Source organism: Leptodactylus fuscus, chromosome 8 (assembly GCF_031893055.1).
Source record: "Leptodactylus fuscus isolate aLepFus1 chromosome 8, aLepFus1.hap2, whole genome shotgun sequence".
In the NCBI taxonomy this organism is placed as follows: Eukaryota; Metazoa; Chordata; class Amphibia; order Anura; family Leptodactylidae; genus Leptodactylus; species Leptodactylus fuscus.
Genome location: NC_134272.1, coordinates 55,230,069 through 55,252,514, shown reverse-complemented (window position 1 = coordinate 55,252,514; position 22,446 = coordinate 55,230,069). Strand labels below are relative to the sequence as shown.

Genomic DNA, 22,446 nt, shown 5'->3' with positions numbered 1-22,446 from the left:
TTCTAATATATCACCCTCTTGCATATATAATTCTGTACCGGTGAACAAATACAGCTATGAATAAATATTCAGTGGTACTTCTGTACGCATCTTCCATTACCCCCCTCTCCTAGTTTCTTACCTGCAACTTTTTGTAATTTCCCTCCTCCCTTATTCTTCTGTTGTTGGCATGTATTATTTGGAAGTACTACTATGCTTTAAGCCAAACAATCTTCTGAGACTTTATGTATACATTGTTGTGACCTTCACTATATCAATAAAAACTATTGAAACAGAAAGTTTATGCTCCACTAAACAATCAGGACATTAGGAATCCCATCTAGTAGACTGGAGGAGGAGGACGTGGACTAATGACCTTGTGATTAATATTCCTTGACTTTACATGAACTGCTCATTTTTTTCTGCATGACAATATAAATGTTTGGTCTAGCCATACATAATAAATTAATCACCAAATTAGATAATATGTCAGTCTCTAAAAATATTCACTAGTTTTACATACCCCATATATTCTGATACAGGTACATTGCAGGATGTTCCCTTCATTGGTAAAGCCAACAGACAAGCGGTCTGATATCTTGATCTCCGGTCCCTCTCTATCCTCTCCATTATCACCTAAACTGAATTTTGGCCAAAATATAATTTTCATACAGTTTTGCCCCAATTAAAGCTTTTGATTTATCATTTGGACAAATAGTACTTAAAAACTAGCTATTCCTTCTGTAGGCTCAGTTTGTACATGGTGACAGTAGTAATCTCAGGAAAATAAGTATATTTGACATTCTTTTACCAGTGTTAGATTACTGGTCGTGTAGCTACTTGTATATGTCCTATCAATCTATAATACCACTATGATAATTATTACAAATAAATACTTGTTAGGAAAAAGTTCTCCTACAGATGGTCCCTTGGATGTTGGCTCAGGAATAAGATGTAACCTTACAGCACTGTGGTCTTGCTTTGAAAACTAACTTCTTGGTATACACCTGCTTCATACACCAATAAATATACCATTAGATTAAAGAGATTCTATCATTAGAATCCCTTTTTCTGGTAATATCTAGGGTTGAGCCGATCTTGACTTTTCAGGATCGATTTTAAAATCAGATTTCTGATCATTTTTCATTCGAACCCGATCTCGATCCCAATTCCGATCCCAATGCAAGTCAATGGGATTTTTTTATTAATCGGAGATTAGATTTTAAAAGCAATCCTATTCACTATACAGCATGGAATCTAACAATTGTTAAAATCCACGCTGTGTAGTGAATCACTAAAGTAGCCAGAGGATTTTTTTTTTTAATCCTCTGGCTACTTAGTACCCCCTGGTGTCCACTTACATCCAGAGATGGCTGGTCCGGTGCCCGGTGCCTTCCTTCTTCTTTGCCCCCCTCCCTGCCAGGTTAGGAGAGTGTGGGCGGGTTAGGAGAGTGTGGGCGGGTACTGGGAGGGGAGATGTCACGTCTCCCCGCCCTGTACCCACCCACACTCTACTAAGCCACAAGCCCCGCCTACCTAGCACTTTAAACACTAACCTGGGAGGCGGGGCAGTGAGGTAAGAAGAAGGAGGGCACCGGAGCAGCCATCTCTAGAGGTAAGTAGCTGCTAGAGATGTTTAGTTTAGCCTCCCATTCGAATGAGGGTTAAGGCTGTGTGCCGGCTGCTTCTATTCATTCCTATGGAACTGCAGCAGAGCCTTCACACTGAGTATACAGCGTATACTCAGTGTGAAGGCTAAGCAAAGCATTGTGGGAAAAGATCACCGATCTCGATCCCACATAAAAAGATCGTGTTCGGAATTCCGATGGCGATCGTGAACACGATCACTCAACCCTAGTAATATCACGTTGGAATAGCCTTAAGAAAGGCCATTCATCCCCTACCTTTATATTTCTGCCGCCGTTTGCGTTGATATCCCAGTTTTTCACTGTATGCAAACGTGTCTATAGACAACACACTATTTTGTAAGCAGCCACAGAATGGCCGAACAGATATGTGCAGTCGACTCTGCCCAAAGCCCGAGAGCAGAGCTGACTGCGCATGCGCGGAATTTAGATTCCAAATGTAGGTTCACCAGAAGAAGACTACACAATGGATGCAGTGGAGATACACAGCTGTAGAAGATGAGGCATCCCTGGAGAGTCTTCAGGCATCACAGGGGACACCCCCTGTGCTGTCTGGAGACTCATTTGCATCCCGGGGAAAAACCAGTATATCACCAGAACGGCAGCACAGAGCAGAAATCTAAAGGTAGGGGATGAATAGCCTTTTTTAAGAGTATTCCGACATATTACCTGAAAAGCAATTCTAATTATACAATCCCTTTAACAGATTTATTATGAAACTGGTGATGTACAGCATAGTCAAAAAATTTACTGCATTGCTTAAGAATTGTCATGTGCCTAAGATATTGGTTGTTAGGAGATACACAAATAAGCCCCATTTAAATACAGGGTTGGAGCAGTGAACGAGAAGGAAATCTAGTAGATTAATAGACTAGATGTAACAGTATACGGTAGTAAAGGAGGTGTCCAGCGGGGATTTATTTTTGAGCTCACATAACACCAGTGTTTCCATCCATTTCTTTTCATTGAAGATTACAAAAGCCAGTTCTGAGGATTGAAGATTGGAAAATATTATTATTATTATTATTATTATTATTATTATATTATCATTCCATGAATGAACTTCCTAGAGGTGGTTTAATGCCAAAACGGTTAAGTGCCGAAACAGAGGGCCTTAGTCTAATACTTTACTAAGGACGTACGTGATTGCCATAAGTACGATCTTTTATGCCTGTCGGGCTTTGTGACGACCTGAAAGCTCTTAACCCCTTCCCGACATGCGCCGTAATAGTACGGCGCGTGTCGGGTCTGTAACTATGGCGACCGCCCGGGAGCCGGGCGGCCGTCATAGCCGCCGGGTGTCTACTGCTTTAAGCAGTAGACAACCGGCTCTCATGCCTCCGATCGGTCCCCGGACCGATCGGAGGCATTAACCCCTCCGGCGCTGCTGTCAAAGGCGCCGGAGGCGCCATTTTCCCGGCGGCGCATGGACGCCGCCATTTTGGCAAGGATCGCCGGCTCCTGGAGCATGCTCCAGGGCCGACGTCATGTTGCAGTGACAGCCAGGAGCCTTGTTAAAGGCTCCCAGCCGGTCTGCAAATTCTCTCTTTTGCAGGCTGGTGTATACAGCCTGCAAAAGAGATGATGCTTTTTTGCAATGCATTGCAATGCATTAGCATTGTAATGCATTGCATTAGTGATCAGACCCCCTGGGGTTCAACACCCCTAGGGGGTCTAATAAATGCAAAAAAAAAAAAAAAGTAAAAAAAAATATAAAAAAATATAAAAAGTATTAAAAGTTCAAATCACCCCCCTTTCCCTAGAACAAATATAAAAGTAGTTAAAAACTGTGAAACATATACATGTTAGGTATCCCCGCGTCCAAAATCGCCCGCTCTACAAATCTATAAAAATATTTTTCCTGTTCGGTAAACGCCGTAGCAGGAAAAATAGTCAAAAGTGCCAAACCGCCATTTTTTCACTGTTTTAATTCTGATAAAAATTTGAATAAAAAGTGATCAAAGCAATAACATTTCCCGAAAATGGTAGAACTAAAAAGTACACCCGGCCCCGCAAAAAAAGACGCCCTATGCATCCCCATACACGGATGTATAAAAAAGTTACGGCCGTTGGAATATGGCGACTTTTAGAAAAAAAATTTTTTAACACCGTTTTGGAATTTTTTTTAGGGGTCAAAATGTAAATAAAACCATATAAATTTGGTATCCCTGGAACCATACCGAAACACAGAATATAGGGGACATGTCATTTTGGTTGCACAGTGAACGCCGTAAAACCAAAGCCCGTAAGAAAGCCGCAGAAATGCATTTTTTCTTCAAATCCACCCCATTCTGAATTTTTTTCCTGCTTCCCAGTACATTATATAGAATAATTAATGGTGGCATCATGAAGAAAAAATTGTCCCGCAAAAATTAAGACCTCATATGACTCTGGGAGCGGAGAAATAAAAAAGTTATGGGGTTTAGAAGGAGGGGAGTCAAAAACGAAAAACGAAAATCAAAAAATGCCATCGGCGGGAAGGGGTTAAAGATTGTTTTTGATGACTTTTTTTTAGTTTGCCAGGAGTTCCATCTACCATATTGTAACTGCGATGACGAATATTTATCATGCTTATTATCTTACGTTATTGTTACAGTTGTTCTATTAGGATTATTGTGTTATTACTATTATTATTATTAGTAGTATTCTTCAAAATTTGTTGCGATAAAACCTAAAGATTTACATGACATTCTATATTTTCTATATCTGTGCTCAATTGAAATGTCTTAAATTACGGAAGATTCTGCAAAGGTCTTGGCACAGCTGTGTTCTGCTTCCCATCTCCAAAGTACATTAATTTACTACCCAACTGCTCCCAGCTCCCACTTCCTGAGCTAATTGTCTACCTGATTGCTGAGCATGTCCCCTGCAGTATTCACAAACAATATGGGAAAGGTTTTCGAGGTCATTAAGAAGCATTACAAACAATGTAAAATATTTTGACAGCTTGTGACTGGATCACATAACAGATGTAGGAAATATTAATGCAGTAGTTGATGCATGGTAAGGCAATATGTTTTGTAAGCATTCCTACTGGGTTAACAATGTCTTTCTTCTAAAGAAATATGAAATAATGACTTCAAAAATTTACCGAAGATTAGTGTGATATTTCTCAACAACATGATCCACAAACAACCCACCCTTACTCTCTAAGGCATGTATGAATTAATCAGTGGCTCAAGCATTCCCAATGGTGAATATTTAATTAAACACAAAGCTTTGTCCTACTTACAAATAAGGTTTACATTCCCGTTAATGTGCTGTAAACATATGGCTTAGTTTAGTCTATGGAAAATTACTTTTTGTTTTCTCAAGAATCAAAAATATGGTTTACAGATATTACATATTTGTGGCAGTTCCATCGAAGCATCCAGCCCTCCTGTGGCATAACTAAAGTCTTGTGGGCCCCAGTGTAATCTTTTATCCCAGTCAACCTACCTAATCCCTACAGCGAGTTCTTGATAGTGATGGTTATGGGTGTTAAAAAGTTTAATCATCCTTAGTGTGGTCAGGGTAATATGTGGGTCTCCCTGGTTTATAGGCCACATGGAAGCTGCAATCTCAATACTTATGCGAGTGCTTATGGGTCCCTAAGGCACCTGGGCTCCGGTACGACTGCACCCTCTGCACTCCCTCAAGTTACACCCCTGCCACCTTCATTCCCATGGAGTACACATAGTCTTCTGGCCTTGTCCATGTGTAACGGTCTGGGTCTGGTTCAGAGTTTTAAGTTGCTACTACTTGGGGGCCAACTTACTTGCAAGGCTGATAATGTAGTCAGGAGGAAGCCAGTGGTTGATGCACAAGAAGAACATCAGTATTGGAGGGGAAAGCAAATGCTGTAGTCAGAAGCAAGCCAGTGGTCGATGCACAAGATGAGCATAAGAGTTTGCAGCAGAGTTGGAGAGTCTAGCTAAATTACAGGTTGAGAGATCAATAATCTCACAAGACAGGAAGTGTAAGGCTGGGTTTAAATAGGAAGTACAATCAGAGAACAGGGTGGAGCAAACCAGAGAGGCGGGAACTGAAACTAGAGGCACTAGAAACTAGGCTTTAGATCAGCACATGAGCTGTCCAGGAGGCTGAATAGCTCATTTGGAATAGCTGCAGCCTAGGACACCAAAGTCCTTGGGTTGAAGTCCTGACATCATTGGCATTTTTATCAAAGTATTAAGATGTCAATGTGCACCATGTGACCGCTAAAGGCGAATTACAGGTAGAGGCTCTGAAGCAAAATCTGTAATGGGGCTCCTCCTTACCCTGAGCCATTTAGGATAGTGGTATATTTTATGTGTTATAGTGCACCCTCAGGTTCTAAGGCCCAATAGCAACTACTATCTCTGCACCCCCTATGGCTATGCCTCTGATTACAGGCCTTAGTAGTGAACAGGGGCCGCTGATGTCACAGGGGAGGCTAGAAGATAATGAGGACACCCAAAAATGAAGACTGGATGCTTCAGCAAAGCTCCATAAAGTTGAGTAAAGGACAGTATGAGTTGCCTTTTTTCTTTTTCCACACCTCCCCCAAGGCTTGGTTTATTATACTCTGGGGTCTCAAGAGACTCCAGAGTATAATAATCTGTGTATTGCGAACCCTAAAAGTATGGGTTTGGGTTTCTTTTTCCAGTTTATTCAGTGAGACGAAGCAACATTTCTCAAAAATGTTGAAGTCACAATGCAAGAAGCAAGTCGACCAATAGGGACTTAAAGAGGACCTTTCATATCCTCATTGATGTGTCGTATTATATACCGATAGAAAGCTGACAGTGGACTGAATTCAGCACGTTGTCAGCTTTCCCAGTGCTGGAGATATCAGTGCCATTAATTTTGGCACTGATATCTCCCCACTGTCCAAATATAATACAAATTTAACAGTACGATTGTATGCACTGAATTATATCAGGTTATAATCTGTGATATTATATATTTGCTAACAAACATATTGATTGCAATTGGATAAAAAAAAAAGCCATGCGATAATTGCATCTGAAGGTGTAGTGGGAAAGAAGAACATACATCAGGCAATACTGGATATTTGTTCAGAATACCCTTAAAACTACAGCAAGGTTAACAATAGTTATGTCAACATGTTTTGCAAAATTGCATAAAATTTACTTGAGCAAAATAAAATCCCTAAATTATTAATATTACCCAGTGGATTTATGTTAAAACTGAACATTTGCGAATGCCTAATGTGACACCCACCATACAATGTGAATACTATTGTAATGCTTCTCTGAAAATCTGGAGAGTAGACCAGAACATATGTACCATAAAGATGGTACTGCTATGGGGACCCTGGGAAACAAATGACAGGCAAATAGGGCTTTCCCAAAAGGACAGGGCTTGTTTGGAAAGGGGACAATGTTTAATATGTGACACCCTAGGCTAAAAATCTTGCAAAATTTGCTGAGCGTTTTGTCAAAAAAACCCTCATAGGTGGTGTAAACTTAGAAAACATAGTCTAACAATATACCAAATTTATCCAGGATCGGTCACTGTGATAAATCTTATTTTACTTTAAATGATTTCAAAATATTACCAAATGTATATATATATATATATATATATATATATATATATATATATATATATACTGTATATATATATTACACAGAATAGACCCATTCATATCAAATTGGTGCAAGATTTCTCCGTTTGCCTGACAATGGTCTGTAGCCATTAAACAGTTAATAGGATTTACTAACCTGGAGATGAAACAGACCTTTGAAATGCTAATTTACTATTATTTTACTATGAATGGCAGTTGAGTCACATTTCAGATAATAGTCATTATGTTCCCTAGACTGTCAGAAACAGGTGTGTAATGTGTCTTATGCTACAAGAAAATGAGATCAGGATATTCGAAGCCCATGGCATATACATTTACAATATGCGGTATGCAATAGTACAGACAATGAGCATATTAGCCATTACAACCATTAATGATAGAAACTGCTACAACAATATTAATAAGAAGAAATAAAGTGTTCTTAGGAAAAGTGTTACACAGGTCCAGCCAGAATAAGCGCCATACAATGCCATCATGAATAGCGCAATACAGTGTTCTCAGAAATAGTGCCATGCAGTGCCATCATGAATAGTGCAATAGTCCTTTTGCCACTCCTGAAATGCATATAATAAGAGTAACTTTTCTTCTTTTTGTTGTGTCTTTTACATGAAAGCAACATTAACATGTCATAGTCAGGGTTGAGCCGATCTTGAGATTTCAGGATCGATTTTAAAATCCAATCTCCATTAATTTTCCAGCCGATCCCGATTGCGATTGTGAAATTTGCTCGATCGCCAATTGGGATCCGATCTTTCCCGATCGCTCAACCCTAGTCAATGCTTCTCTATGGGAAAAGTCACTTTTAGGGTTGAGACGATCTTGAGATTTCAAAATCTGTTTCCGATTATTTTCCAGCCGATATTGATGGTGAAATTTGGGATCCGATCTTTTCCGAACCCGATAGCTCAACCTTAATCATAGTACATTATTATTATAGTTATTATTATTATTATTATTATTATTAGAGATGAGCGAACACTAAAATGTCTGAGGTTCGAAATCCGATTCGAACAGCCGCACACGGTTCGGCTGTTCAAACGGATTTCGAACCCCATTATAGTCTATGGGGGGAAATGCTCATTTCAGGGGTAGGCAAAATTAGATAAAATTATACTTACCAAGTCCACGAGTGACGGTATATGCCAATCAACGCTGATTCTGCATCGAACCTTAAACTTCGAACAGCTAGTAGTGTTCGATCGAGTACGAGTATTTCGAATACCGTAGTATTCGATCGAACACCTACTCGATCAAACACTACTCGCTCATCTCTAATTATTAGTATTATCATTATATTTTTTTTATATATAATTTTTGTTCTTGTTATTTTTTTGCATTAATAAGACAAAGTAAGTGGACTAAACCTCGTCAGTTCTTGCGTAAATGTAATTGGTGTTATAAATGCTGTAATTATAAACTTGCTGTAAGTCCTTTTTATGCATCACTGTTATGGCTTCTATGACCTGCACTCCCTGAAGACTCCTTAGTGTTCAGTAGAACATGCTATAGATTACAGTTAGTCCAAAATGTTGACACATGTAGTATTGAAGATCAATCGAATCAATATGCTTAACTGATGTGCTATTACTTTTATGCAATGTGCTAATATTTAAACAAGATTTAGCCAAGGAGACGTGAAGTAAAATCATTATGTCTTCTAGAAGTAGAGGTTTATTTCTTCAACAAAGTACAGTAAGTAGAAAAAAATACCTTTTTCTAGTTTACACCAAACCAAAGGCTAAATACAAAGTGACATGTCATGATATTTTGGGATATTTTTTTATTACTGTGTAATATCAAAAGTGAATGATGTGTTAACAATCTTCAATCAAAATGTCAAGTATCTAAAGAGGACCTTCCACCATTTCCACCAATTCCATCCACTGTATTGATTCGGGTGTAGTTGTTCATTTTTCTCCAGCCCTTATCATTCCCAAGTAATCACTTCTGTTATTTTCAGCCCAATCATACTCTCTACTGTCAAGTGGGCAGTCTAAGACTGGAACAGACAGAAGGGACCACCCACTTGACAGCAGAGAGAGTAACTGTCCAGAAACTAAGATAAATGATTGCTAAGGAATGATGAGGATAAGAGAAAAAATTCCAAATGCACCTGAATGAGTGGAACAGTGGCCATTGAAGGATGCAAAGAGATGGAAATGTAACATTATTATTGGATTGAAACCAGTCGTTAAATTGGGTTGGAATGCACCAGAACTCAGTTCCGCCATAATTGCAAAATGACTTTAAGCGTTCCGGCTTAAATATGCCTGAAGCAGAATGTGCGGCACATAAACACTGTTATTTACCTCTCCTGGCTTATAGAAGGCTTCAGGCTTACTTGGTGACGTCCCAGAGATCACATGGGCCGGGGCTTGCATCTCTATGCATCACGACACAAGCCCCTGCTCATGTGACGTCCGCATATATGATTGAAAATGGCTGACATCTGCGGGGAGTGTGCCAGAGCTAGGGAGAGATAAGTAACAGTGTTTTTTTGTATCCTCCCTGGACCTTTGGTCTACGATTATTATACTCTGGGGTCTGAAAAGACCCCAGAGTATGATAATTGTTCATGGTTGGTCCACAATGGGGCATAATACTGTGTGCAGGGGCTACTATGAGGCATAAATCACATCCCATAGTAGCCCCTGCACAAAGTATTATGCCCTTTAATAATGTGTGCAAAAATGAAGTGGGGATGTTGGGTTTGGGTGGTTGTCAGTCGGTCAGGGTCTCTGACGGGGGCGGGGGGGGGAGCTTTCCCCGTAAAAAAAATTTCTCAATTTAAGCACTGATTGTAACAAATCCCATTGTAAAGTGTTCAGAAGAATTGTACTATTCACCAGATAACCAGAGAGGAAAAGATGCTGTTATCGTAACTCCAAGTAACATCTATCCTCCTGTGACTTTCAAGACTGTTCCCTGTTGACTTCATATCAATTCTCCAAGATTTCTCACAGAGGACCATTCCCTTGAAATCTTAATATCTGCTCTATCTCCTGTATATTCCTGGCATAGCTGTTCATGCATCCTTCTCTCCATTCATTAAACAGCATGTATTATAATGCACATCTTCAGGAACGGGATGGGGGTTCATTCACCCAAGCTCTCAATGAAGAATGGATACAGCACATAGGTAGAGCAAGCAGCGGCACATTATCAGAAAGGGCCTGAAAGATGAAATGCAAACAATGGAGGGAGCAGGAACCAACACAAATCTTCTTTTCTGAGCTACTAAATAGTAGAACCCTTGTAAATCTAAAAGAAAATAGCATGTAGATATGACAATTACAATTATATCATGAAAATATAGGCTTTCTTAATTTTTAAAGCCAAGGTCCCACGCTGCAAAAACAGAAAGTGCGATTTACAGTACCAGCAAAGTGAATGAGATTTTGGTAAATCTCTTGCACACATTGTGGAAAAAATGGTTGCATTGTGTCAGTGGAAAATGGAGCTCTATTATCATAGAGCAAAACCCAAAACCATTTTCAATGGTTGCTTTATTGGAGATAACACGGATGACATCAGTATGTTGTCCATTTTTTTCCATGGACCCATATATAGTACTTTACCAGGTGCCCATGACCATAACACCAATCAAAATGGGTTCATGGTCATGATATAACTCAAACCTCCATTGCTTGACTTCTAAGACTTTTTCTAAGACATACCGTCTAATTTATCATGCCTGTTCTGAAATGGCATTATGTAAGGGCACTATAAGTAAATGGGTGCCCATGCTATGGATGGAGGTGTTGAGCTCGCTGCAGCAGGACCTCTCGTGCATATAAACAATGGCTGTCTTCAGGAGTCTTTAAGGTAGGAAGACAATAATAAAATGAGTAAACGGCTATAAGGAAGTAATTCTGCTTATTAAAACAAGTTAGAAAGTTAATTCTAATAAAGAAAAAACTGACTGTGAAGCACTTCACTTTTTGCACACTCCTTAAAAATGTGCTTATACTGTATTTAGCGTGTCTGTTGTCTTATAAGATGTATTATTATGCAAGGCAGCAATCAAAGCTTGTAATTAACATCACAAATATAGCAAATCCTTGCTGCGTCTCATCTAAGAAATGGCAGAGAAGACGTCTATTTTCTATTGATTACTTACAGCAATTAGCACATTTCTTACAATAAGATGGAAGTCCGCCAAAAATCATCAATCTGCACAATTACAAGACCAGAGAAGGGCGACTTCAAAATGCCGACCCCACGCCTGGCCTCACTATGCCAGACTACTGGCTAATGACGGGATAATAATGCCCACCAAGGAGAGAAAAATGAGATTGGGGACAATGGAGATTTCTAGGGATATCATACAGTACCTCAATCTCTAAGGGAACTGTCCATAAATGTCCCTGGTGCTTCAGTGTCTTCTTGAGGCTAATGCCCCACATAGCAGGCCGCAGTGAAAAAGTGTCGCAGGTGAAATGCATCATGATTTTTCCCACAGAGCTTTTCCTAGAAAGTCTGCAGAGGTTTCCTCTGTATACTTTTTACATCCATTATATCTATAGGGGAAACACCAGCGTTTCCATAGCTAAAATTCACATGCTGCAATTTTAAAAAATGCAATAGTATTGGAAATAGCGCCATTTCTGCTGAGTGCATTTTTCTGCAATGTGTGGATGTGATTCGCTAAGTTATTGCAGTGGTCTTACACCTCGTCCAAAGCACAGTCTTTACACCACATGGGGCCCCGGCCTGAACTGAAATTCCTTGCTGACTGTGATGTCCTGAATCCCTTCCTCTGAAGCCACTGATTGTTCTCAGTGGTCATGTGACCAATGAGGCCAATCAGTAGCCTCAGCAAGGGACCTGGAATGTCACAAGTAGTGATGTCACATGTCCTTCACTGAGACTGTTGATTGGCCTCAGCAGTAACGTGAGGTGGGGTCATCTGCAGGAAGACAACAACGGTCCAGCAGGACCAGATTGAACTGGGAGACACTGGAGCACTGGGAAAAGGTGATAATGTTTTGGGTTTTTTTCACCTCCTCCGGTCTATTTAAAAAATAAAATGTTTGCCCCTTTAACAACCCCTTTAAATTTTTCCTACGGATTTAATAAGGGAAGAATGAATGTAGATAGAAATCAAGCAAAAACGCAATGAAAAACATTGCAGAAAAAATACATTTCCACTGCATTTTTTCCCTCTGCGTTTTTAAGTTGCGGTTTATAACATGGGGCTTTAGCCTAAGATTCAATATACTTCCCTAGCACAGATTAGCATTCTGGTGCCGGGATCTGTGACACAGCCTCTTCATAAGTCTCTTGGTCCCTGCGCTAGTCGAGCCCTTTATTAAATCTGGCGTTAAAAAAAAAATTTGCCCCATGGAATCCTGTTGGCTCGGTATATTGCTTGATACATAGGGTCCCATAGAAGCCCACAGGTGTCATGCTACAGCTCTGTACAACTCACCCCTCATTCACATCTGTGTTTGGTAATCCGTTCGGGGAGTCCGCATGGGGAGCCCCCGAACGGAATACCAAACACATTGGCAAGCGGTGTGCAGTGAAAGCACACGGACCCCATAGACTATAATGGGGTCCATGTGCTCTCTGCGTGGTGTCCGCATGGAACATGCGGACAGAAAAGTACTTTGTGATCTACTTGCATGATTCATGCGGGCAGCATGCGGACACCACACGGACCTCATTATAGTCTATGGGGTCTGTGTGCTTTCACTGCACACCACTTGCCAATGCGTTTGGTATTCCGTTTGGGGGGTCCACATGTGAACTCCCCAAATGGATTACCAAACGAAGGTGTTAACGAGGGGTCACAGAAAGTAAGATAAAAACATCTATTTGCTCTTCTAATTGTATATAGTAATAGAATTCCTTATATACCACCAGTCTATGTCATATATCAGTATACTTACGGTTCTACTTTATTTCAACTTTCCAAACTCTGGTGCAGTAAATCCTGCCTGGAAAGCGCCTTGTTCTGTCCGACTCCATGTGCATTTGCATTTAAATGGAATTAAGTATTCTAATGCATAACTGAATTTCTATGAAGCATGTTACAATCACACAGTCATTACCATGACAAATGCCACTGAGTGATGTTTACCAGATTAATTGCAGGCATCATACATCTTAAATCCCTTTAGAAAACCCTCCGCTACTGTTTCTGTTCTTTCAAAATTGGTATTTTTGATAAAAGGCCAGGTATTGAAGACAAAAACAAAAATCTCATTTTGTTTGGAATTTTATAGACTGTGTAAATACATGGAGAAATGTCTAAAGATACAAATGTTCCTTCAGGACTGCAGTGGGTTTACTTCAGTATGAGAAAATAAAATATGTGCTTTGTGTAGTACGGAAATGTATAGTCAACCAATTACTTCAATGCAGTTAATGGCGGGGCCCCACATTGCGAAAACGCAGCATTGTGGCCGTGGCGGGAACACAGCAGTAAAAAACGGCACGTTTTAGAGCACCTGCAAATTGGATGGGGTTCTGGTTCTGCATTGTGTTTCCGCTATGGTCTTTAGCCTAAGGTTGGGGCACCACATGGTGTAAACATTTTAAAGTCACAGCAAAGTGGTTGGGATTCTAGCAAATCCCAAACTCACTTTGCAGAAAAATATGCACAGTAGACACGCTGCAATTTCTAAGAACGTTGCACTTTTGGAAATCACAGCATGTGAACTACACCTATGGAAATGCTGGCGGTTTCCCCACCAGTATAATTGAAGCATAAAGGGAACCTCTGCAAACTACTGTATTGCCGCCATGGTTTTTCCTGCAGCGCTTTTTTTGCTGCTGGACACTACATAGGGCCTTATCCTAAAGTAGCTTTCCAGGCTTAATAATTGATGACCGATTCTTAGGATAGGACATCCATTGACAACTGGTAGGGGTCTGACACCCAGATCCCGCCACTGATGCTGCAGCATTCAGGTGAGTACTGTGATCTGGACACTTCTTACCAAGCACAGCTCCATACTTTGTATAGTGCCAATGTTTGGTAACACAGCGTAGCCTATTCACTTGAATGAAATATAACTGCGAACAGGCCATGTGACAATTGAATGTAAAGTCTAATGTGAAGTTGCTCCTGCTTCCAACAGCTGATCCGTGGTCCCCGGTGTCTGACCTTCAGCTGTTTACCTTTCCTGAGAAAAGATCATCAATTAATAAATCCCAGAAAACTCCTTAATATCGGGCCCCATATAGTATAAACACCACGGAAAACTCCGTAGAGTACCTGCAAAGTGGATGGGACCTGCAATGGGATTGCAGCTAATCCCATCCACATATTGATCAAAAATATCTGCAGAAAACATGTAGTAATTTCAAAAACCGTCACATTTTTGTAAATTGCAACATGTCAATTATACCGACGGAAACACTGGCATTTCTATATAGGTATAATTGGAGCAGAGATGGCTTTTCCCGCAGCATTTTTTGGCTGCAGCTTGCTATGTGGGTCTTTAACTTTGGCCTCTCCTAACATGCTTGGCTTAGTAAATACTTGTACTCTCCATGACACAATAGTTCTGGACCATCTTTCTTACAACTTGTGTTGTTCTGTTATTCCTCCTATAAATTAATGAACAAATTGACAACTGGGTGTTATGTCCTTGCACACTGTAACATTGTCCAATCCGTCCTCTCATTGCTAGACTATACAGGGCTACACCTCTGTGACAACAGGAAAGATAAGACACAGGTGACAATTTATTCTTACATTTCTTGAAGGAATAACAGTGTTATCGATTTCTAAATAAAAGATATTCCAGCATCGTTAGATGAAGGGATACAAGTATTTACTAAAGTAGAAGGTCAGGAGTGATAAAAGGTCCCATTTCAAGCAACAATATACCAATGTACAGATGTGGAACGATTTATCTAAGTTTCTATGATATGTTACATTGTTTTACACTATTAATGTAAACACCTATGTTACTTGTGCAGTGTTCTCTCCATAGACTTCACATGAGTACGTAAACAGCATAGAGCACCATACAAGCATTAAGCATGGTAAGTTACTAGTATAGCTAGAAGAAAATCCATTTGGAGCTTGCTTCATCTGTACATTGGCCATATGTATGCTTAAAAAACTCATTAGCATTTGCGTGCAAGTGACATATCATGAGAATGATCTTACACATACACGTAACACTATGTCCACAAGATGTGGACTTTCCCTAACATCCTGATAATAGTTGATAGCCCATGTTTTGTAATGTACTGCTCATAGACAGGCAATATATTCACATATACTGGTGGTATTCAGTGACTGTAGGGCAGAGGGGGGACATTTGTGTACCCCAGCTCCCATAGGGATTTATTAGATCACCCCTATGTTAATGGGAGCAATACTGACAATATTCAGAGATTGCATGCCATTAAGGGTTGTGTACAGCTTTGAGTGCCACAAAGTATGGAAATGTTTTCCTTATTTTACGGACTGTACCCCCCCCCCCCCTTACCACCATATACGTTCTGTGCACATGACCTGTTGGAATATGAGGAACATAATATAAGGCTACTAATACATAGTGAATTGGTGGAGCCCGTTGAGATTATACTGTAATCCATTGGTACCAATTTTTATTGCTACAAGGAAACTAAAACAAAGTGTTGCGTAGAGTCTTAGTGTAAAAATAACCTGCCATATGTTATACTTCTGATCCAGTCCATGTGTCTTAATGGTCAAAGTGCCAAACAAGCCTTGTGTAGTCCTCCACTGTAGTCACATGGCATTGTCAGCAGGAACTTATCTGGCCAGAATATAACTGCACAATGGCACGAGACAGAGCTTGTTTGTAGTCTGTTACCATGGAGACACATAGGTCTGCATAGGAACTGTAGACACAAACTAACAGGATCTTTGCTTAAATGAAAATTGTTTGCTTTGTATTTTATTTTAGATGTAGTTAGGTGAACCCAACAGTATTGAAGTGGTTCTGAAACTAGGCTACAGGATCAGCACTCAACGCCCAAGCTGGTCCTCCTCCCTCCTTTCCCATGTTCACTGCTAGCTGCCTATAGTATGGGGGATGGCTTTACTATAGTCTGCCAGTCATTATAACACAGGGAACAAACAGAGACCATAGGAGAGGAGGGAGCAACTCCAGGGTGGGTGTTAGTTCCAATGACATGACCTGGGGACAGAACCAACACCCAGCCCTAAAGTTAGTCCTTCCTCCTTTCTTATGTTCACTGCTATCTACCTGTAGTATGGGTGCTGGCATTACTATAGTCTACTAGTCACTACAACACAGGTAACAAACAGTGAACACAGGGAGGAGGGAGTGACTTCGGGGTGGGTGCTGGTTCTTCCAATGACATGACCTAGGTACGGAATCAGCACCGAACCTCCAAGTTGGTCCTCCATCCTCCTTTCCCTTGTTCACTTTTAGTTACCTACAGCATGGGTGCTGGCTTTACTATAGTCTGCCAGTCATTATAACACAGGCAATGAACAGTGAACACAAGAGAGGAGGGAGAAACTTCGAGGTGGGTGTTGGTTCCAATGACATGACCTAGGGACAGAATGAGCATCCATCCCCAAGTTGGTCCTCCTTCCTCATGTTCCCTGCTAGCTACATGTAGTATGGAGGCTGACTTTACTATAGTCTGCTAGTGAGTATAACACAGGTAAGAAGGAGTGAACATGGGAGAGGAGGAAGCGACTTTGGGGTGGATGCTAGTTCCAATGATGTGACCTGGGGTCAGAACAAACACCAAGCTCTCAAGTTGGTCCTCCTTCCTCCTTTCCCATGTTCACTGCTAGCTACCTGTAGTATGGGGGCTGGCTTTATTACAGTCTACCAGTCACTATAGCACAGTTCACAAGCAGTGAATAGAGCAGAGAATGGAGCAACTTGGTGGTGTGTACTGGTTCCAATGACGTGACCTGGGCCAGAACCATCCCAGAACCCCTGTGATGGCCTCCTAACATTCCTGGAGTAAGAAAGTATTCACAGGCTCCCTGTAGAATCGCTTTCTAAATATTCCAGGAAAGTTTACAGCATAATAAACTAAGCTGTCTTCTGTTCAGGAACATAACAACTTCACATTAATGGATTCCTATTAGAAGCGAGCGTCTTGAAAGTGAACAAAATAAAATAAACACTTAAAAGTATGAAAGCTAAAACTAAATAACGTACAAATGTTACTTTGACGTGTAAAGTGCAGGCCTATTCCCGAATGTTTGGTGTAATGTGTTAACCCATGAGGTTCACTCCAGTGGTTAATTGTCCATGCTACATTCTGACACTTGAGTAATGGGCATGATATAGCAAAATAATGTACAAAGACTCTCATTTCTGTGGGGTTGTTCATCAAACTGCCTGGTCATTCATTCATTATATAGGAATCTGTGCGTCGCTTTCTACAATGAAAGTCTGACATAAACTATATTTCTATTGCAATATTACCCTACAAGTTGGTGCCACTGGGCACTCAGATTTACTCATCTTGGCATTTTTTTATTCCTTCTCAATTAACCGCTCAATGTCATAAATGTTACAAAGATTGAGTGAAATATGTCCATGAAAGTAATATTGTACATAGTAAGTTCTGGGATGTTGACATAATGGATGTAGCGACGGATAGATATCTGGTAGATACTATTTAGCGGCTTCGGATGTCGATGAATATAAGTGTTACTTTCCGATATTCATTAGTTCTCCTATATCCTTCCAGACCAAGCCTCGTACTGCTGCATTGCTAATTAAAGTGTGTGAGCCCCGGAATATTCTCCTCATGCCGTAGTTAAGCAGACCTCAGCACTTTATGCAATGTGATTAATTGACCATGACGTTCACACTGTGCATTGGGAAGATGAGGATATGAAGGCAAACAAAGTCATGTCAATACAGTTACATTGTGTTGCAGGATCCCTTACCTTGTCTGCCATAATCATTGAAGACCCACCATGGATCCCAAGAATTGGGATGAAAGTCTGAGAAGACACAAAATCCAAAATCTGAGCTATGGCCTCTTGGTCGGTATCATCTCCAAAAACGACACCGTGGATCTTGGTGCCTGACATCAGATCGCACACATGGGTGATGATACTCTTGGGGTCAGTCTGGTTTACCAGCAGGGTCACCACATTGACATCAAAGTTCAAGGACATATCCCTTGTCCAGAGTGACCGGACCTCTTTTTCGGTGATATAGCGAGTTCTTCCCAAAATGACTGCAATGTTCAGGACAGGAAAAGTCTTTTCTGCTCCATAACTGAGATCCACCATATTGAGCAGAGCACTGAGCAGTAACACAGCAGAGCCAAAAGTATCCATCTTCTCCAGCCTTACTCCCTGTAGGAATTGAGTAGAAAGTATCAGGTTAGTATCCCACCACTGTCTCCCCTCGCTGCCATTGATCAGGATTCTGAACACAGTCAGGACCAGAACAGAACATTTGGTGCAGTGACTACATGTAGCCGTGGTACTATCAATTAGCTCATCGGCTCCTCTTTGTTTTAATATCAGAATATGTCGTGTTTTTCCCCCACCATAGTTCCCCAGTGACTAACTTGTGAAGATACATTGGGTATTTAGGATGAAAGACATTGCAAGCTGATATCACAATATAATAGCTTGGCAACATGGTGAAAACACTTAAAGATGACATGCAGTGCCTCTCTGCATAATCGCTTCACCCCTGCGGATGACAGAGTAAGTCTAACATCAGCAAATATTGCAACAGGGACGCTTTACACAGGAACAATACATAATAACAGCTTTCAGGTCTTGAGTGCATCTTTATGGCATAGACTTTCACGTGTTATATCTATATTGCAGCGGATACTGCAGACAGACAGTCACTTTAGCTGAGGTTGCCTATGACATTCCTGTACTTGGTTCTAGCATTTCCTCACTTCATGTCACCATGGCATCAGTTGATGTGTCTGAGACACTGCAGATTACATCTACATGGGGATACCCCTGCAGTATCATCTCTGCTATAACATCCATTGCTAGGATACATAGCTAGAGGGGGTTTTTTTATGTTTTTTTTTTTTTTTTGGTTGCAGTCCAATCACTATGGCATATCTGTCGTCTATCACTGCAGATAGCACTTAAGTCATCGCCTGTTGACCCCTGGTCCTGGCAGAGCTGAAGTAATAGGATCAAGTCAGGTGTGGGGCTGCACTTTAATGCAGCTCATTGCTATGGGGGTGGGTATCATGGTTAGGATCGCCCCATATTTTTCAGGGCGCTTTACACTAGATATAGACAAAGCAGTATAGAAATAGCCTTATATGGAATGTATGTTAGGTCTGTGTTTGCTTGGGATTGCAGGGAAGCTCCTGTTATTACGTACATTATGCTTCTGTAAGGCTTAACTTCCATTCATATTGAGAAAGGAGAAGTACATCAGCGCCCCCTCCTGGCCAAATACATCCTAGCAAGTTACTATTAAAACAGCTAACATACCAGAGCCTTCAGAATATGTGGTTGCTATTTGGCATGCTGCAAAGTTTGGCATCTCGTAGCACTCAGCAGCGATTGTTAGGATGCTCCTCCACTCTCTCCTCCAAGAACATTTTCCTTGCTGCAGTTAGATTTCCACAGAGCTGCCAATAATGCCAGCCACTCCACTTGGTGTATATGCATTGACTGCCTATGGAAATGCCAACAACAGGACAAACATAAAGACATCAGACAGACTGGCACCTTAGACATATTCTCTTTCCCTCAGTCATGCTTCTTATGACCCATAATATTGGTGCATTAGATGCAATTTTAATCAGACCCTGCAATGATCATAAGCCATATACCATCCCAATATATATATGCTTAATAGATCATTGCTAGATAAATAATGAGCATTCCCCACTTCTGCATTGACTAAGGTAATTTGTTATAATTAGAATTGTAACAAATGTATCAATGATCCCCCCCAAAGATTTACTTTATGCCAAAATTAGAACTTGCCATAGTATATGGTAGCACAGGTAGATGATAATCCAGGGACATGCTAAGTCACATGACATTACACTTCTCACCACACTCATACATAGAGCACAAGACAATAGCAACATCAAACTAATATCTTCTCAAGTTGTAAGACTTTTATCCCCCATGGGAGAAGCTGCCACGCAGTTTAGTTGTCCATGGCAGCTTACTGGTTAATATTCATGTCTATTTGCCAGTGAATATGCATAAAAACATTTAGAGAGAGAAAATATCCCTGAAATCCATTTGCACTCCAAAGCTGACATTTGATCTGCTCCCTATCTGTCTTGTAAACATGGCACTTGAATCAATTAATAAGTCATGAGGAAGCTACAGAAATGCAATAGTACGAAACAAGATCCTCAATACTCACTGCATTCTTCCAAACAATGTAGCCTCAGGCTGAGAACCCACAAAGTCATCTCAATAAATTCCTTTGCAGAGCATTGCAGCAGTGGAAAATGTCTGTTTCTAGGTCCAATTCACTGGCTACTTGTTCACATCGCACACATTGCAGCATCAGTCAGCCCTGCACAACCCCATGGTAAAGTTTACAACACACTGGTCAACTGGAAAGCCAGTATTATCCATTGAAATCTGTCTCCAGGGTCTAGCTTCTTCTTTCTAGGGGGATTTCTGTTTTTTTTCTGCAGCAGAACTGTAGTACAGCACAGTCAGTCTCTGTATTCCTCATAGCTTTTGGGAAACTGAGGGTTGCAGTCAGCTACACATCCTTAAGGTAAGAGAGAGAATTACAGCTCAACCCCACTGAGTGAGAGCATTGCAAAGAACACAGATACTGAATGCAAGGCAACCAGAGCTGCAGTCAAGTTCAGAGAAGCTGCTCTAGTACAATCCAGTCTGAGGATCCTCTCTGTATTCTGCAGAAGTTCTCCCAGGCTGCTATGCAAACTGAGACACAGCAGGTGTGTTTGGCATAGAAACAAATTGCTGTTTTTGTATTGGATTTGTAGCTGACACCATAATCTGCACATGATCTATTCCCTGCTGTGTTCACTAGTATTTGCTATTTATTGTATTAACACCATTGTGTAACCCTTCACTGATACATCATTAGCAATAGTGATAGGGATGAGGGTGTTCATGTGCTGCTCAGCATATACTGTATGCCATTATTCAGGCTGCTGTCCCTGGTGCTGAATAATGCAGCCTGTATGCTACACTGACAGGAGACTGACATACCTGACTAGTATATGTCTGTGTATACAGTATATAGCGTATAATACATGTGTATAGCGTGCAGACAAGACATGATGTCTCATGCAGATACAACCAGTGACTGCATCAATACTCATCCCTTAACTCCAGAGATGTGGCTGGAATACAGTGGTATAACGTGCATACAGTGTATACATGTATGTGTATTACTGTAATATTATAGTCATACATATACAAATGATAGCTAGTGATGCCCACTTACTGTCTGACTAGCCATAGCCTCAACCCCTTCTTAAAAGCATCAGGCAGAGCGCCCCACAATAGGTGTAGTGCTTTAAATAGAGCACCTAAATAGCAGCTCTATAATGGCAGTAATGTATGTACCCGCTCTGATAGATGCAGCATTAACTATTGGAGTGTCCAAAGTGTTATGTGCAAATATACATATTATAAATATATCTAGAATATATTCAGTAATGTATGTCTGCATGTGTATGTATGTATGTATGTGCATATATATATATATATATATATATATATATATATATATATATATATATATTATATATATATATATATATATATATATATATATATATATATATATATGACGATACATAGATAAATACATAGATAGATAGATAGATAGATAGATAGATAGATAGATAGATAGATAGATAGATAGATAGAACGTTATTGTTTATTGTCATAGCTGGATATATTGGATATATTTAACTGTTAATAGTCCAAAGATGGCTCATGCTGGATGAGAAACATAAAGCAACTTTAGTCATTTTTGTCTAACATTACACCAAATAGTGGTTGGCAGGGATACTTTGAACCATCGTACTTTTAGAGTGTACTAACATTTTTAAAGCTCCCACCAAAAAAAACCCCCAAAAAACCCCATGCAATCCTGACAAATAGGGCACAAAATAATGTCTAAAATGCATAAGAAATGATAATGTGGTGCAAACCATGTACACCAACTTTTTGGCACTAGAAGCAATATTTTTGTTGTTTCCAAAGTGTTAAATATAAATATATAAAATTAAAGGCTAGATAGATGATAGATAGATAGATAGATAGATAGATAGATAGATAGATAGATAGTCTATGGGATCTGTGTGCTT

At 40.3% G+C, this 22,446-nt stretch overlaps 1 protein-coding gene across 2 annotated transcripts in view; it reads right to left on the bottom strand.

The window, feature by feature from the left end:
* The window catches only part of GRIN2A (glutamate ionotropic receptor NMDA type subunit 2A), a 407,150-nt gene extending 386,128 nt beyond the window's left edge, over positions 1 to 21,022 (bottom strand). Inside the window, exons 1-3 of one of the 2 annotated variants that reach the window (XM_075285943.1) lie at positions 20,508 to 21,022; positions 19,613 to 19,799; positions 18,074 to 18,490 (exon numbers count right to left, since the gene is read on the bottom strand). In XM_075285943.1, coding sequence (XP_075142044.1) covers positions 18,074 to 18,472 — 399 coding nt within the window. In that variant the 5' untranslated portion in view covers positions 18,473 to 18,490; positions 19,613 to 19,799; positions 20,508 to 21,022. The remainder of the gene's footprint in view (positions 1 to 18,073; positions 18,491 to 19,612; positions 19,800 to 20,507) is intronic. The other variant, XM_075285944.1, reaches the window with a different exon arrangement.
* Positions 21,023 to 22,446: the final 1,424 nt, after the last annotated feature.